Below are 16,275 nucleotides of genomic sequence, written 5' to 3' on the forward strand. Positions count from 1 at the left end.
ACCTCCACCTTGCATGAGGCGCATCCAACCAGCTCCTAATCCCCTGAACGATCCATCCATGAAATTTTAATTATTCCAATTTAGAGAGAAGGGTGTTGTGGCTTTGCTGTGCCCCTTTGCCCCTCAATGTCACAGTGAAGGTCCGTGTGGGGCCACTGCCCCACACCACATCCACGTCTCAGTTCCACTTCTCTCTGGGGTCATGGAGCTCCAACTGCTTCACCAAGCTCAGGGGGGACCAGGAACTGTTCAGCTGGAGATATAGGGAGGAGGGCAGAGAACTTCTGCTCACCAGGTCTGCTCCTGGAGGTTCTGTGATCTCTGAGACACCCCTGCCCTGCAGACCCAGCCCTGCCAGCTCAAGACTTGGGAGAGGCCAGGGCCAGCACCAGAGGAATTCACTTGTGTCCCCACCTGCCCCATCCTGCCTGTGGCCATCCTGGGGCTGGAAGATGGATCCGGTTGTCCCAGGCTCATTCCATGGTGTGCGGAACCAGTTCCCACCCTGAGGTGAGACACCTCTTATACCTTCATTTCAGTTTGTGCACAGCAGGACCTGGGTGGTTCCCACAGACATTGACTCCCCGTTCAGTGAAATTTTACGTTATTTTTACATTTTAGCAAACAAAGGCCTTGATATTTATTGGCTGCATGCTACAGAATTCTCTAATTAATATTCTATCTTCTGTTAGTTAAATGATTGTCTCCCATCTCACACTAATTATTCCACAGGATCAGTCTTGTACATCTTTGGAGTTAGTGGGATTCTGGAATCAGTGGCTATGAGTCAGTTGTCATGATGTCCTCCTGCCAAAATCACCTTCCATAAAGTGAACACCTCAGACTGATGAGCTGGCCCTGTTTGTCCCTTCTTAGATCCAACCTGAACAGCCCTGAGGGCTGTGCAGCCCTCAGAGAGACCTAAATAGGCTGAGGAGATGGGCAGGGAAGAACCTTCTAAAGTTCAACAAGGGAAATGCAGATACTGCATTAATACAACCCCAAGCACCAGCACAGGCTGCGAGTGACCTGCTAGAGCAGCTCTGCAGAGGATGACCTGGGGGTCCAGGAGACAATGAGCTGTCCCTGAGCCTGGGGGCCAAGGAAATTAATGGGATCCAGGGAGAATCAGGAAGAGCATTGTCAGCAGGTCAGGGAGTGCTCCTGCCACTCTGGTCAGCCCTAGGAGGCACATCTGGAGTGCTGTGTCCAGTTCTGGACTCCTCAGGATAGGAGTGACATGGAGCTCCTGGAGTGGGGCTAGTGGAGGCTGAAGGGATGATGAAGGCCCTGGAGCAACTCCCTGCCGAGGAAAGGCTGAGGGAGCTGGGGCTGGTCAGCCTTGAGAGGAGACACAGCAGAGAGGGACCCTCATCCCTGTCTGTCCCTGTCTGCAGGGAGGGCTCAGAGCAGGGCCCAGGATCTGCTCCAGGAGCCCCAGCAATGGGAGAACGGGAACAGATGGGAACTGATGCCCAGGAAGTTCCAGCTGAATATGAGGTAGAGCTTCTTGCAGTGGAGTGATTGAGCCGGGAACAGGTGGTCTGGAGATGGGGTGGAGTCTCCCTCACCACTCCCTGGGGATATTTTTGACCCATCCAGATACAATCCTGTGCTCTGGGATGGCCCTGCTAGAGCAGGAAGGTAGGACCAGATGAGCCACCGAGGTCCATTCCAAACTCACCCGTCCAGGGATTCTGTGACTGGAGTTGTCCATGTCCACCAGTCCCATCTGGATTACCAAACACTGTTGTCCCAACCAAGGGCTCAATCCCTGGTATGGAGCAGCAATTAACACACCAAGGTGATGGATTTCTAGGTCTTTATTCCTTTTTCATGGTGCCATGTCGCTGTCCTTATGTTCCAGTTCTGCTGTTGTCTCTTCACGGATCTCCAGTGGCTTCACCAAGCTCAAGGTAGATCCAGGAGCTGTTCAGGATTCAGGAGGTATAGGGAGGAGGGCAGAGAATTTCTGCTCACCAAGTCTACTCCTGGAGGTTCTGTAGTCTCCCAGTCACCCCAGCCCTGCTGACCCAGCCCCACCATCCCAAGACCCGGGGGAGGCCAGGCCAGACAGCAGAGGAACTCCTCACCCATGTTCTTTCCTGCCTCGTCCCAGCTGAGGACCTGTCACCTGCAGCTGGAAGGCATGTCTGCTTAAGGGACCACACCCACTCAGCAGCACAGACAGTGCTTCCCAGGGGCTGCTGCCAGGCAGGGGAGGAATGTGCTGCCACAGGCAAATGCATCCAGTGCTTGGAAATACTTACTGAGGGGATTGTCGTCAGACCATTTCCGTAACCTGTTGATCTGCAAGGCCTTCATGCACTGCTCCCGAGCAACTTTGTATGGCTGCAGATTTAGCAGGACCTGTTTTGCTCGTGGGGTCCTGCGAGGCAGGGACAGATTCTGCTCTTACTTCCTGGCTGGAATCCTGCCTGACCCAGCTCCTGCTGCTCTTGTCTCCACATTCTCTTTGGCCCCACCACCAAAAGGGGCACATGGGACATCAGGATCAGGGGCTACCCCACGGCATGCCCATGTCAGGGGATGGTATATGGTATATGGGACCATATCCAGCCCACAGCTCAGGGTGCCACTTCCTTAATCACATAGGGGTCTCTCCCATCTGCTCAACCCCCCCTAGCCCTGACAGGTGCTACCACACTCTTACCTTGGCTGTGGTCTTCCTCTACAAGGGGACAGTGTCTTCTCCTTTCTCTCTGGGGACAAAGCAGCAGCCACTCCTGCCACAGCAGCCACTCTCTCCTTCCTTAGATTTTCAAATCCTCCAGGACAGAAGACGGCAGCCTTCCCCAGACTCCTCTGCCCTTCCAGTGGTGGAAGCTGTTAAATGAAGCAAAGGGAACACACCTCAGATGTTTTGGCAATAAGGGTCCCACCCTGCAACCCATGACTCAAGGGACAGTTTGGATCCATCCTCTCTCCCCCAGAGATCTTGGCAGTGACCCTCTGCTTCATGAGGAAGTCTGAATACCATAGAGGTTTAGTCCAGAGAAAGATTCCTAGCAATACAGCACACAGAAGGATGAAGTCGTTCCCAGGACTGAATGGAGGACCCAAAAGACATCCCAGAATGGACACATTCAAAGGTACCCTTTCAACAGCCTCCCTGCAAGGATGCAGGACATGATCCTACATCCATGTCACATACCTGGACATGTTTTCCCTGCCTGCTGGGAGCTGCCAGCCCAGCTTGGGGTGCTTCCATGCCCTTGGTGGCTGTGCCCTTCTTCACAGAGTTCTCAATTGGAGGCAGCAAGCTGCAAAGACACCACACAAGCGTTTTGTCTAAGAGCAGTGACAGCATGTTCTCCAATGTGTTTTCCAAGTGTCTCTAAAACACTGCTGCCCACTTCCCATGCTGTGGGAAGGGCCAAGACCTTGGCCATATGCCCATATCTGCTCTCCATAAGTACAGGCAGCATGGCCAAATGTGACAGCTCCTCACACCTGTCCAGGAGCATGGAATTACCTAAAGGCTGCTCTCCCAGACTCTCACCTCCCTCTCTGCACTCCACCATCAGCCTTTTTCTTTTCTTTTCCCATCACTTTCACATCACATATCCGACTTGGAGGAAGACGTGGATGAAGAAGGAGGCGTTGCCTGGGAATGTTCCCTAAAGAAGAAAAAGAGGAAGCTCCTCTCAACTGCATCTCCAGAACACTTTGAGCATGAGGGATCTTCTAGCCTTCCTGTCCCAGCCCTGTGCCACTCCACGGTCCTGTCCCACTGCTTCCTTGGGTCCCCATTCAGAAAAAGAGAGACCCGCTGAGACACTTTTTGGGCAGGAAACAGAATTCCCTTTGGCATGGGGGACATCAGTTTCTAGGAGGGACCTTACCCGGAGTTTTTTGGCGCTTGGTGTTGGTCTTGCTTCTGGTTCCACTGCCTTGTAGGGAAGCACTTATAGGATGTGGCTGGGACTTCCCATCTGCTTTCACAAAGCTGCAAAGGAGGTGGTGACATCAGTTTGAATAAGGGCAGCAGAGTCTATGGCAGCCTCTGGGAAGAAGCTCTTCCCAGGCATCCAGTTTTCCAAAGGCAACATAACACTGGAGCATGGGCAGTAGAGTCTCCCTCCATAGGGATTCTCTTAGCCAGGTCTGAAATCCCTCTGGTCAGAGATGCTTTCCAGGGAAAATAAACCCTCAGTAACTGAGAACATCCCATGCTCTGGGGCCTGTTGGTTCTCAGTCTTTCTCAAATGAAAAGGAAGGAGCTGGTGAAGCTGTCTGCTCCATGGCCCCCAGCTGTGCCTCTGGGGTCATTGCCACCGAGATGGGAAGGTAAAGCAGGCCCTCTTCCCAGGGAATCCACCTAAAGACACTCCCCAAAGAAACCAGAATGGCCATGAACCATGCATAATTTCAAATCGACCTCCAAAATTAAATACATCCAAGGATTCCTCCCACACAGAAGAAGCCAGGACCAAAAACTCTTCCTGGTTATCACCCCGCCATGTACAGAAACAATTGCACTTACTGTGGCAGCACTAAGACACCTCCTGGTGGAATCTGGGAAATGTCCTTTTCAGTGTAGGCTATGAATAATGGCTTCAGATTTGGTGACTGCAACAGGGACAGAGACATGGCAGGATCCACATGGAATTTACCTGCTGCTCACAAGGCACAAAACCCCTCTTCCACTCCCAGCCCCAGCCACCTCTCCTCAACCCCAAGCCCCAACTCTCTCTCCAGCCCCATATGTCCCTACATCATCCCAAAACCATGAGCATCTCCACGACCTTTGGCATTTTGGGACAACAAGGCCATACCTGCAGCCTGGACACACAGGAGCCAAAGCTCAAGGCTAATTGCCTGGGAGCAGGAGGGCAAGCTCAGCTACCAGGACCATGGAAAGCTGCCCAAGGCCACGGCTGTGTCCCCAGGAGTTTGAGGGCACGTAAAATACATTCCAGACTCACCTGGAGTAAACCCTCTGCCAGGTACTGTGACTGAGCCACCTTTCGGACCAAGTCTTCAAAGAACCTCATGACCACGTGGTTTCCTCGGCAGACCAAGACGCCAATGTCCTTGAACACAAAGTCGAAGTTCTGGCCACTGGACAAGGCCCACTCACAGATCTTTAGTGTGGCCTTGATGCACATCATGATGGTAGCCTTGGGCTTGTGCAGGCGCAAGGCCACCTCAGCACAGACCAGCTCATCTGCTTTGGAGAGCCCTGTGGAGAAACCACCCAACACAAAGTCACTCACTCAGTCCTTCTGTGGCCTCTCAAGAGCCCACCAACCTCCTCCTACCACAGTGACTCTTCACCCAGCAGCAAATGCCCTGTTTTTGTGCCATGAGCACTGTCAGCTCAACCACCATGCTTCAACTCCACAGAACCGCCAAGGGGGATGCAGGAGCCAGCTGGAATGCTGGTTCCTGCCTTCCCAAGGTGGTGGGGATCATCAGCCTCTTCAGAACCAGGAAACACCTCCAGAAGCTCTACAACAGCAGGCAGCATATCGTAGGCACCCAGGGAGCCCTGGAGGGACTGCTGGAGGGACTCATCCCTGTCTGGCAGGAGCACAGGGCTGAAGGGCTCATCTTACCAGGCACAGGGTTTTGCCCACGGACACGCTTCTTTCCCACCATAAATGGCTTGTTCAGATCAAACTCCAGACTGTCTGCCATGAAACCTTCCCCTTCTCCATGCCAGATGGGTCTTTTCATGGTGTGGATGGTACCCAGGCCCATCAGCCCGACTCTCTGGAAGCAAAAGCAGGCAATCAGAGGGCAAACAGGAGAGAAGGTTAAGGGTCATCTGTGGCATTTTCACCCCTGCAGTTCCAAGGTCTGACATGGAGCCCCCAGGAAAACTTTAGAGAAGAGCCTTTCACTCTAGATGGTTTCTCACTCCCTCCTTTCCAGGATCTGCAGGGTGCAGGACATGTAGGAGAAACTCCTGGAGCCTGGGAAAGCCCAGGGAGTGCAGGAGCACTCCCTGGGTGTCCCTCCTTTCCAGCCATCCTGCAGAAGACTCCAAAGAGGAAATCCAACTTTCTTCCACTCAAGCACCACTTGACTTCTTGCCTGCACTCACAGTGGGTCTCTGGCTAAAATGCAGGGTTCTGCCTGGGACACCTCTTCTGTCCTCTAGGCTGGGTGAGAGCCAGGCAGGATGGGGAAGGATCAGGAGACCCCCATGGTCTGAGGGAGGACCATGAGGAAACCAGCCCCACCTTCTTCAGCAGCAGGTCTTGGTGACAGCACTCAGACACACAGTCCCAAATTTTAGTGATTTCTGTCAGAAGAAGAGGAAGGGCCATGCTAAAGTTATGAAATTCATCATCCCCCCTTCACCTTCCTAAAGTCAGATCCCCTTCTCCAAAGGCATCCTCTCCCTGAGCAAAGCCATGAACACATTCCCATCCTCAGGGGCAGGAGGATGCCAGGACCTCCGGGGATCTCAAACTTTACCATCTTTGTGGAAATACACAAGATCTGGAGACAGTGCAAGGAGGAAGCCAGGGAAAAGCTCTGTCATGGCTGCAGCTCCTTCTGTCAGACTACCTCCTCTCCTCCTGTCCATCCCACCATGGCCTTAGGATGGCAGGTCTGGTGGCAAAATAGGGCACCACAGCTGGGGTGGTCTCTGACTCTCAGGGAAGTGGGTGTTACAGTTCCATAGAGGCAGAACCTCTCATTGTGACCTCACATGTGTCACCAAGGGGCTGCAGGGCCCCACACAGACACAGCCCTGCCCCCAGACTTCACCCTACGGGGGAACTCATCATTTTGAGGGGCTGCTCCCACTGAACCATTGCCCTTTCCAACAAGTCTCCCATTGCCACTGCTGAAGCACACAGGAAAAAAGAATGGAAATCAATTTAGAATGATTTACATGGATACTGGGAACTGCTGTGTTATGAGTTAGAAATTTGGCAGAAAACAAACCAAGTGTCCCAGCTGGTCCTGAGGGATCAGGGCTGAATTCCTGATAGGAGCCAGTTCCACCTGGCAGGTCTGGTCACATCCAGTGGAAACTTTCACAGACACTAATTCACCAATGGTGCAGTTTATTGGAGCAGCTGGTTACAGACTCTTGTTATATTGAGAGTGATAAATGCACTGGACCGACAAAAGCTGCACAAGACTAATGTTCCCAGGAATTCTCTGAATGCATCTGGAGGCACAAATCTTTGCTAAGAGGTGTCCATGCTTTGGGGAGGAGGGAGGAGCATCCAATTTACCTGGAAATGAGGAATATCAAAAGTCATTATGAGAGAGATTACAAAGGCTCTGGGTCTTGGCAAGGGCAGAACAGAATGTGACAACTGAGTAGCATTCCCTTTTCTACTCGGCAGCTTCCAAGGACAGGGATTATCCGGCCTCTGCCTGATAACCCATCACCCCCTCACTAGGTGATCACACCCAGGTACTCCCATCACCAGATATCCCATGGAAATCCCTTACCTCAGATTGTGGGCCTCATTCCTACATAGGCACAGAGCTGCAGCACAGGAGACCTCTAAGGCACTGGTGTTTGCAAGGTCAGGAGATGGCTGAGTCATCAGGAAATTTCCATTGTGGCCAGAATCCAAGTTATCCAAAACATTTGGAAATTGTTCTCAAAACCGCAGCAACAATGGTGCCGTTTCACTCAGGCTCTGACTCAGGCAGGGACTGTTCCAAGGCTGTCAGGGAATGAATGATAATTCTTTGTTCCTCACCTTGGACAGGCAGCTGCTGTTCCTGTTATACTCAGGAGTTCCTGGTACCGTCAGGGGACACTTCACTTTATCAGGAGCTTATCAGGAGCTCTCATAGAGCAGGGGGAGGAGGATGCACCACAACAGGTTATTGCAAAAGCAGCCATGGGGCTGATACAGGATCATGAATAGTCCATGAAGTGTAGTTCTGGTTTAGCTCTGCTCACCCAGAGCAGGGTCCACCGAGTGTGACATACAGGGTAACGGATCCCAGTTAACTGGATCCACGATTACCAATTACAGGGATCCCAGTTACCTCGTGCCAGATCCATTCCTATGCTGGCCATAAGGAAAACAAACCTGTAGTATAGCCCCAGAGAGTTCCAACAATGTCATTACAATCACAGGTTCATTTCCTGTGTCAAAACACTCGATATGGGATTTACCCTTCTGGGCAGGATGAAGGTGACAACACCACCAATCTGCCCCTCCAAATTCCAGGTTGAGCTCTCATCCTCTAAGTAGGTATAAAGTTGGGGTACATTTCTTACCACAAGGTAATTGGGGTACATTATTAACCACAACTGTGCTTAGGCTGTGGGTGGGGTTGTGGTCAAATCTCCTGCTCTCTGTGGTCCCAGAGTGTGGAAGCTGCCCCAGCTCTGCCCTGGAGGGATAGCCCTTGAATGGGCAGTGGAAGCCCATAAACTTACCTCAACCCCCGCGCCCCCCCTGCCCAGAGAGACATCCCTTAGATGGGCACTTCCTCTGGCCATGGTGAGCTATCCCAAAGGCTTCAGCTATCCCACCATGTTTGGTGCCATGTCGATTCTTTGTAGCCCACTGGTCCTTCCCCCTTCTGTACCACCCTTGCTCTCCCCATAAAAACCCCAGCTTTTCCCCAGTTCAGCAAGGCAGGTGTCATTGCTGGCCCCCTTCACAGAGCTGCTGGACAACAAAGGAACCTCGGTGGAACAACCATACAACCATTCTGTCTCTCTGTCCCTCAGCTAGCCTGGGGTGTCTTAGCAAGGCAGAGCTGGAATCACAGAGCTGAAATTCACTGCTAAGAGCTGATTGCTCACAGGCACAGGTTGCCCCCTTGCTGAGATTCCCCAGCGCCAGAGCTGCCGGAGCCCCTGGAAGGCTGTTCCTTGTGAGACCTCTCTCTGGGAAGCTTACAGAGCCCTGGCTGCGACACCAGTGTACAGAATATTCCTTGGAAGGAGTTGTTGGCCATCAAGCAGAAGAACGAGGCCATTCCCTGCTCCATGTTTTCTCAATGCCACAACACCACAAAACACAGATTTCCCTCTGGTTCTGTATTTGCACTGTGGCCCTGTCACATTTGGAGCTTTGCATTTTCTTCCCTGTTTCGTGCTTCCAGCACTGGGGAGGTCCCAGCTCAAGTACTGTGGTTGTTTCGGGCCCCTTGGTGCAAGACAGGGCCCAAGACTTGGCATTGGAGGGTTGTGGAAAACTGCTCATCCTGTTGTGTGGGCACAGAGCTGCTGTGAGGTGAGGAAGAACTGATGGAGCTGTTCCAAGCCATTTCTGAGGTGGGATAACCCAGGATCTTGGGTTAATAGATCTCTTGGAATGGATAAAAGGACACTGAATGATTGGTGTTTACACACATACATATATACATATATGTTTATATATATGTCACATTTATTTTAACACTGGTTGCAATGGAAATCACCTATTTTAGCCATTTTGGTTGTTTTCTTTAGAAATATACCAGTATAAACTATAGAAATAACACTTTAGAAACTACATAAGGAAAAAGAAAAAAAAGAAAGGATCAGAGTAGAGAGTGGAGAGGAAAGGTCTCACCACCTAGGGGCACAATGACAAGACTTGGTTGTTGCAATTTCAGTGTCCATGGTCAAAGTGATGGTCACAGTCTGGATCCATCTGGTGTGGGAAGCTCCAAAAACACATAGTGCAGTGGGTTAATAGAGGCTGAGGCCCAGTGGGAACACCCAGGTACCTTCCCTGGGGTCAGGAGTTTTACACTGTCCGATGTAACACTGTGGTCATGCCCAGCCGTCCAGCGGAAAGCCCAGAAATGAGTCTGTGGGCCCTTCAGGGTCTCTGATGGTTTGTGCCCCTTCTAAGACCTGACTCTGTCTCTCCCTGAGTGTGGCTGAGCCAGTTCTGCCCCATCAGAAGGGATGAAACCCCTCAGCCCTCCATGGGAGTGTTTCTGATACCTTCCCTGGGGTCTCTGGTAGCCAAAGGCTCAGTGGGGACTCTGGGGTAGCCCAGGGCACAGCCAGAGGGCTAAGGATGCACTAAACTCCCCCAAGCAATGCTCACACACACTGGGGTGTGCCGAGGAGGCCAAAGGCCTCTGTGACACAGAAAATACCATGGAAAGGTTCTGTGCATCCCGGAAGGCTCATTGAGGGCTGTGGGGAGCCCAAAGAGGCACAGCCAGGGTTCAGGGGCACCCACAGGCCATGCCTGGACCTGGGCATGGCACAAAACAAATCAAGGGCTGGGGATAGCCCTGAAAATGGACACCAGGGCTTGGGGTCCCTCTAAGGGACAGCCAGGATGTAGAGGGGTCACACCAATGAGCCCAGAGCTCCCCAAAACACACAGGGAGAGCCCAGGAAGCACAGAAAGGCCCACGGAGATGTGCAGCCATGCTGTTCCCACCTAATCTGCAGTTCTGATCCTGCTGCTTCCCTCTTGGCATCCTCAGATTCCCTCCACTCCCCATTTTGCATGGTCTGATCCCTCCACTGCCACCTAAGCATCCTCAGAGACCATCTATTCCAGATTTATCTCCTTTCCTTTCCTGGATGCCCATATCCTTCCTCTCTTCTGCCCGTATTCCATTTCCCTTTGCCATTCCATCTACCTTTATCTCATTTCTGACCCTTCTGCCCATAGCATCCTGCCCCCAAAGCTTCTCTTTCTTCCCATCTTCCTTCCCCACACACTCCCATCCTCTCCCCAGTGCTCAGATATCCCATTCACATCTGCACAAAGCAAAGGGAATTCTGAGAGCGTGGAAAAAGGGGAATGACAGTGTGTGGGCATGGATTGTGGGCACAGGATAAGAGGGAATTTCGCCAAATTTTATTTTAAAAATTTATAGATTTGGACTGGACAGGGAATTAGACTGGAGGGAAGATACCCTTCACCCCACCCCTCTACCACTTTACTGAGTTCATCTACAAATTCCAGCCCCAGTGGATCACACACACATTTAGAGGTGGGCAAGTACAAAAAAGCTGTAAAATCATTTAGTTGGAATCTATTCCACAAATCATGGTGTCAGTCCATTTGGCAATTTTCTTTGCAGGCTCTGTCATCCCATGGCCCCAGGAGCCCAAATCCTGCAGTTGAGGTAAGGCTGCACCAACATTCCCAGCTCAGAAGTTCTTGGAGCCAAGGCTCCAGCTCTCGTCCTGCAGCGGTGAGGCCATGGGGGCTGTGGGATCCCCAGGAGAGGCCACATTCAGGTACCCAATCTCTGAAGGCTGCAAGGGGGACAGGCAGAAGGAAGAATCCTGGCTCTCAGCCTCTCTCTCAGGCTTTGTGTCCTGCGGGGCCTTCAGGGCGCCGAGGGGCTCCAGGACATCTCGGGATGGGAAGCTGGAAATAAATTTCCATTTTCTGTCATTCTGTGGAATCTGGGTGACCCTTACCCAACACCTCTAAGCAGCACAGGACAATGTTGATGCTTTTCTCTTGGATCAAGGCTCCTCCACCAACCAAGGAAGGGAAACACCCTCAGCCAGCCCAGGGGGTTGCTGGTCCAGTTCCAACTTGCTGGGACCATTCTTCACCCCAACAGCACCTGGGGCTGTGACCAAACCCCCTGAGCTGCATCTCCAGAGCTGCAGGGTCCCTCTGCCTTCCCCTCATCTGGTTTGGCATGGATTGGAATGAAGGAGCACATCCCAGAGTGATGTGGGACACAGCTCTGGCTGTACTAGGACTGCAAGTCTTACCACTTCTTGTATAAAGACTCCTCCAAAGCCCCTGAGCACCAAGATTCCTAAATCCCACAGTGCTCCCCAAAATATTCTGAAAATCTGACTTCTCCATACCATCAGCTGACTGGTTTTAATATCATTTTAATGCCATTTTAATACCATTTTCCCTAAAATTTGACCCAAAATTAACAAAAATGGCCTCTGAGAGGTGAAAGCAGAGAGTCGAGCAGCCAAAATGCTCAAGTGGCTCCTCCCTGGCTCTTCCTCCCCCTCACAGTACCTGGCACAAGGAGGTGGCAACACCTTACTCTGTGGATGGTGTTCAGAGCCAGGAACCATCTTCGAGTCCTGGAAGAAGGAACAGAGACTTTGAAAGGAGGAGGTACAGGTCAGACACTGAATTCCAACAATTTCTGGTCTTCCAAGCTGTCCCTCTGCTTCACTGAGAGTCCTCTCCACCAACTGCAGCCCCACAGAAGTGCTAATCAGGGATTTGGCTGTCCTTTGGGTGTAAATTTATACTAAAAAATCCAAACCAAGCCCCATCAAGGCCAACTGAGCCCCAAACAGCTCTTTCCCCCTCAACAGCTCATTTCCAACCTACCTGGGTTCTCTCTAAAAGTCCCAATAAACTCCTAAATTCACCTGGCTGATTTGAGAACTCTTTGATTTCCTGGATTTTCTCAATTTCCCAATTTTCTCCAGCCATAGTTCTTCATTAACATGGCCAATACTTTCACTCAGCTCAGGAATTATTGCTCAGCTTGGCCTGAGGGAGGAACATTCCTCCTGGCAGGAAGAACATTCCCAATCTCGTACATAGAGTTGGTTCTCCTTTCCTAGAGCCAACTTTACAACTAACGCCTTTGAACAGCTCTAAATGTGCCAACAGAGATTCCTGTCCCTGTAGAAGGGGAACCTATGGGCAGCAGCTCAGGAGTGAGCAGGGGCTGAGTGTATGGAGCCTTCAGCTCCTCACAAAACCTCTTCTCACCACAGCTGTCATCACCTACCATATGGGAACCCTTTCCATCTCAAGGGATGGATCCAGCTCTTTCTCAGCCCCTCAGACATCAGGTTCTGTGATTCATGCTGCTCCTAGCCCTTCCAGAGTCTCACCTCTGAGCTGGGAGCGGGGCTGCTCCTGGCAAGGCGCTGGGAGGTGGCCACATGGCTGGAGAGTTGGAGCTTGTCCTGCGGCAAGGTGTGCTCCTCCTCCAGGATCTTCCCTCTGGGCATGGCACAAAGCACAAGTTATTTTCCTTCCAGCCATGTTTTCAAACAGGAATTTTCTTTTCCAACCTCAGAGCTGTTGCTCTCCACAGCCTCCAGCTCAATGGCAAGGTCTTGGATGGGGAAATGGGGTAATTATATCTCTAATTGCAGTCATGAAAGCCACTGCACCAATAGCTGGGGTGCAATCCAGACTTTCCTCTGGAATTCTTAAGAGAAAGAGGCACAAAACCAGGGGCCAGGAAAAGGGGGAATCACAGGGGATGGACATCAGCAGGGGCCTACCTGCTCTGCAGGGAGGGAACCCCAGACCGAAGGCTCCAAGAGGACTCCTCCTGGTCTGTTATTTTTTGGAGGAGCCGTCGCCTCTCCTGGAGTAATTTCTCATTCTCAGCAGTGATCTGGGCAATCAGCACCTTCCCCTTAGGGTAGTGGAGAAGGAAAGAACAACCACCAGTTACTTTTGATTCTTCTCTGTCCTCTGCAAACCTCAGGGCTTTCCCAAGGGACCACCATTAAGGATGCCAGCTCCTAAAAGCTTGGAGTCACCACCCCTGCAAGTGCTCAAGAATCACATGGATGTTGTACTTGGGGACTTGGTGGCTTAGTGGTGGGTGGATAGTTACACTCCACGAAGATCCTCATCTTTCAGGTCTTCTCCAACCTCAACGATTCTGCAATTTCACACCCTGTCCAATGTAAAATACCCCAAAAAGAGACTCTGGAGTCACTTCCCAGCACTTCCCTGGGTTGGAAGAGACCTCCAAGATCATCGAGTCCAACCCAGCCCTAACACCTCCACTAACCCATGGCACATCCAATCTTTTTTTAAACACATCCAGGGATGGTGACTCCATCCCTGGGCAGACAATTCCAGTATTTTATCACTCTTTCAGTAAAAAACCTTCTCCTAATATCCAACCTAAATTTCCCTTGGTGCAGCTTGAGACTCTGTCCTCTCATTCTGCCAGTGCTACCTGGAGAAGGAGACCAACCCCCACCTGAGCACAACCACCTTTCAGAGAGCTGTAGAGAGGGGTAAGGTCACCTCTGAGTCTCCTTTTCTCCAGGATAAACACCCCCAGCTCCCTCAGTTGTTCCTCACAGGGTTTGTGTTCCAAACCTCTCACCAGCCTTGCTGCCTCCACTGGACGTGCTCAAGCGTCTCAATGTCCTTCCTAAGCTGAGAGGACAGCACTGGGCACAGCACTTGAGGTGTGGCCTCAGCAGTGCCAAGTAAAGAGGAAGAATGACATCCCTGCTCCTGCTGGCCACACTATTCCTGATCCAGGTCAGGATGCCATTGGTATTTTTAGCTACCAGGGCATACTTTTGGAAGCAGCGATGGCCCTGCAGCCTCCCCTTGCAGGAGAAGCCTGGATGTGTCCTCTCACCTTTTCCACTTGGAACTTCGACTCACTGAGCTCATTTTCCAGCTGTTTGATCCTACTGTCCCTCTGTTTCACCTCGTGGATGAAGGTCTCCTTGGCCCTGCGGATCTTGTCCTTGTGCCGGAGCTGCATCTCATTGTATTTCCTGGGAAAGCAGGGACAATCATCAGGCTGTGAAAGGCACTTCTGCTCGGGGTCACCATCCAGGCAAGAACGTCCCAGGTTTATTCAGGATCCTCCAAGTTCAAACTCAGAGCCTCAGCCATCTCCCAGCTCCTCCATCCAGCCCAGAATGAGCACATGAACTATCTATATGCTTTCACTGATCAGTTTGAGGATGTTTTTGTTGGAAATTTTAATTTCCAATTTAAATGCAAATTGATAAAGGAAAAGGACCCAAGGCATTTCCAAAAGTGACTCCCAGCTTTACAAATCCTTGTGCTCATACTCCCCAGCTCTTTATGACAAACGGTATTATAACAGCACCAAAACTTCAAGTTCCAAGGCAAGGATAAGTGGGTTTTGTTGATGGAGATGTGGATGGTTAAGGGAATGACTTTTAAATGGGAAGAAAATTTAGGAAAAACCTCTAAGATCATCAAGTCCAACCATTCCTCCAGCACTGCCAGGGCCACCCACTAACCATGTCCCCAAGTGCCACACTGACACATTGGCTGGAAAATTAAGAATTCTAAACAGCAATGGACAGGCCAAGAGGAGCAAGAAGAGCCACTTCAGTGGAAACTTCTTTGAGTTAGGACGCTGGAGATAAATATTTTTTCCTCTTGACACTTCTGATTTTTGCTCTTCCTCTCTTGTTAGTTTGGGCAAAGTTCTTGTTTAGTTTTATCCATTTGGGATAGAAGGGAAAATAATACCAAAAAAGAAGACAAATTTCTACCATATAAGGGGTATTTGCCCACATTTGCTCAGAATTCATTATAAAAAAGCTACTCAGCTTCAAATTAATCAAGAAGGCTCTCAGGAGAAAGGAGCAGCTCCAGGGAGAGTCTTTCCTGACACCAGACCCCAAGCAATACCCAGACCATCCTCCTGCACTGCCTTCACCTGCCAAGGAGAGCAGAAAGGCTGAGAGAGCTGGGGGTTTTCACCTGGAGAAGAGAAAGCTCTATTGGGACCTCAGAGCCCCTTCCAGTGCTGAAAGGGGCTCCAGGAGAGCTTGAGAGGGACTTGGGACAAAGGCCTTGAGGGACAGGACACAGGGAGTGGCCTCCCAGTGCCAGGGGGCAGGATCAGATGGGATACTGGGAGGTGAGGTGGGGAGGCCATGGCACAGGGTGCCCAGAACAGCTGTGGCTGCCTCACTCCTGGAAGTGTTGAAGGCCAGGCTGTATAGGTTGATTGGAGCAACCTGGGATAAAGTAAGGTGACCGTACCCATGGCAGGGGGTGGCACTGGATGGGCTTTAAGGTCCCTTCCCACTCAAACCTATCTGGAATTCCCCAACAGCAAAGGAGGATGAGCTCACTATACACAGGGCTAGTGGATTTAGTGCTAAAAGCCTGAACATTGGACAGGAAAGTTCACACCACAGGAAAATCCAATAGCAGGCCCAGGCATGTTTTTGGGCATTACCTGACACAGAGGTCCTTTTGGTTCAGGAGTCGAACACCTTCCTCATACAGAGCTTTGTTCTCCTCCTTCAGCAGCACCAGCTGCTCTGAGAGCTTCTGGTTCTCCTTCTGGCACTGCACATGCTGGAAAAGGGCTATTTTTAACCTGTGTATGTGTAACCCCAGCTGGAGGGGCCCCTCTGCCTCCTATCTGCCTGGTCTCCAAAGCTTCTTTCTCATCAATCCCAGTGATTCCCACTACAGCTAATATCCACCCAGACAGCCAGCCAGCTCCCCAGACCATTCCCTCCTCCCCCTAACAAGCAGCGGGATTTTGTTACAGAGAGAGGCAATGAATCCTCCCAGACAATGGACTTTGCCAAAATTTCCAAGCAAAAACTCCAAGCTCTGCAAGATAAAGGGAAGGAAGAAACCA

At 51.2% G+C, this 16,275-nt stretch overlaps 2 protein-coding genes across 4 annotated transcripts in view; both read right to left on the reverse strand.

Moving 5' to 3' along the window:
* Positions 1–1,808: 1,808 nt before the first annotated feature.
* LOC306812026 (uncharacterized protein) lies at positions 1,809–6,650 on the reverse strand. 2 transcript variants are annotated; one of them, XM_079326237.1, is made up of 11 exons: positions 6,451–6,648; positions 6,213–6,274; positions 5,583–5,739; positions 4,950–5,206; positions 4,508–4,593; positions 3,867–3,970; positions 3,524–3,641; positions 3,176–3,284; positions 2,675–2,847; positions 2,271–2,389; positions 1,809–1,929 (listed from the first exon to the last, which is right to left on the reverse strand). In XM_079326237.1, exons 1-11 carry the CDS (start codon positions 6,560–6,562, stop codon positions 1,835–1,837), a joined length of 1,392 nt encoding a protein of 463 aa, XP_079182363.1. In that variant the 5' UTR covers positions 6,563–6,648; the 3' UTR covers positions 1,809–1,834. The 2 variants fall into 2 exon arrangements, with proteins under 2 accessions (XP_079182363.1, XP_079182362.1); XM_079326236.1 differs by lacking the exon at positions 1,809–1,929 and adding an exon at positions 1,971–2,140 and having other exon boundaries at positions 6,451–6,650.
* Positions 6,651–9,304: 2,654 nt separating this feature from the next.
* The window catches only part of CCDC30 (coiled-coil domain containing 30), a 36,402-nt gene continuing 29,431 nt past the window's right edge, over positions 9,305–16,275 (reverse strand). For both annotated transcript variants that reach the window (XM_079326465.1, XM_079326464.1), the window contains 6 exons: positions 15,862–15,983; positions 14,269–14,410; positions 13,160–13,296; positions 12,761–12,872; positions 11,922–11,989; positions 9,305–11,297 (listed from right to left, as the gene is read on the reverse strand). In XM_079326465.1, coding sequence (XP_079182591.1) covers positions 11,075–11,297; positions 11,922–11,989; positions 12,761–12,872; positions 13,160–13,296; positions 14,269–14,410; positions 15,862–15,983 — 804 coding nt within the window. In that variant the 3' untranslated portion in view covers positions 9,305–11,074. The remainder of the gene's footprint in view (positions 11,298–11,921; positions 11,990–12,760; positions 12,873–13,159; positions 13,297–14,268; positions 14,411–15,861; positions 15,984–16,275) is intronic.

This window comes from Erithacus rubecula (genome assembly GCF_903797595.1).
Source record: "Erithacus rubecula genome assembly, chromosome: 24".
NCBI lineage: Eukaryota > Metazoa > Chordata > Aves > Passeriformes > Muscicapidae > Erithacus > Erithacus rubecula.

Coding starts and splice junctions, on each gene's coding strand:
- LOC306812026 (XM_079326236.1), bottom strand. CDS start 6,562: ATGGACAGGAGGAGAGGAGGTAGTCTGACAGAAGGAGCTGCAGCCATG. Junction 3,971..4,507: donor GGTGTCTTAGTGCTGCCACA/GTAAGTGCAATT, acceptor CCTCCTTTGCAG/CTTTGTGAAAGCAGATGGGA. Junction 2,141..2,270: donor GTCTGACGACAATCCCCTCA/GTAAGTATTTCC, acceptor CATGCCTTCCAG/CTGCAGGTGACAGGTCCTCA.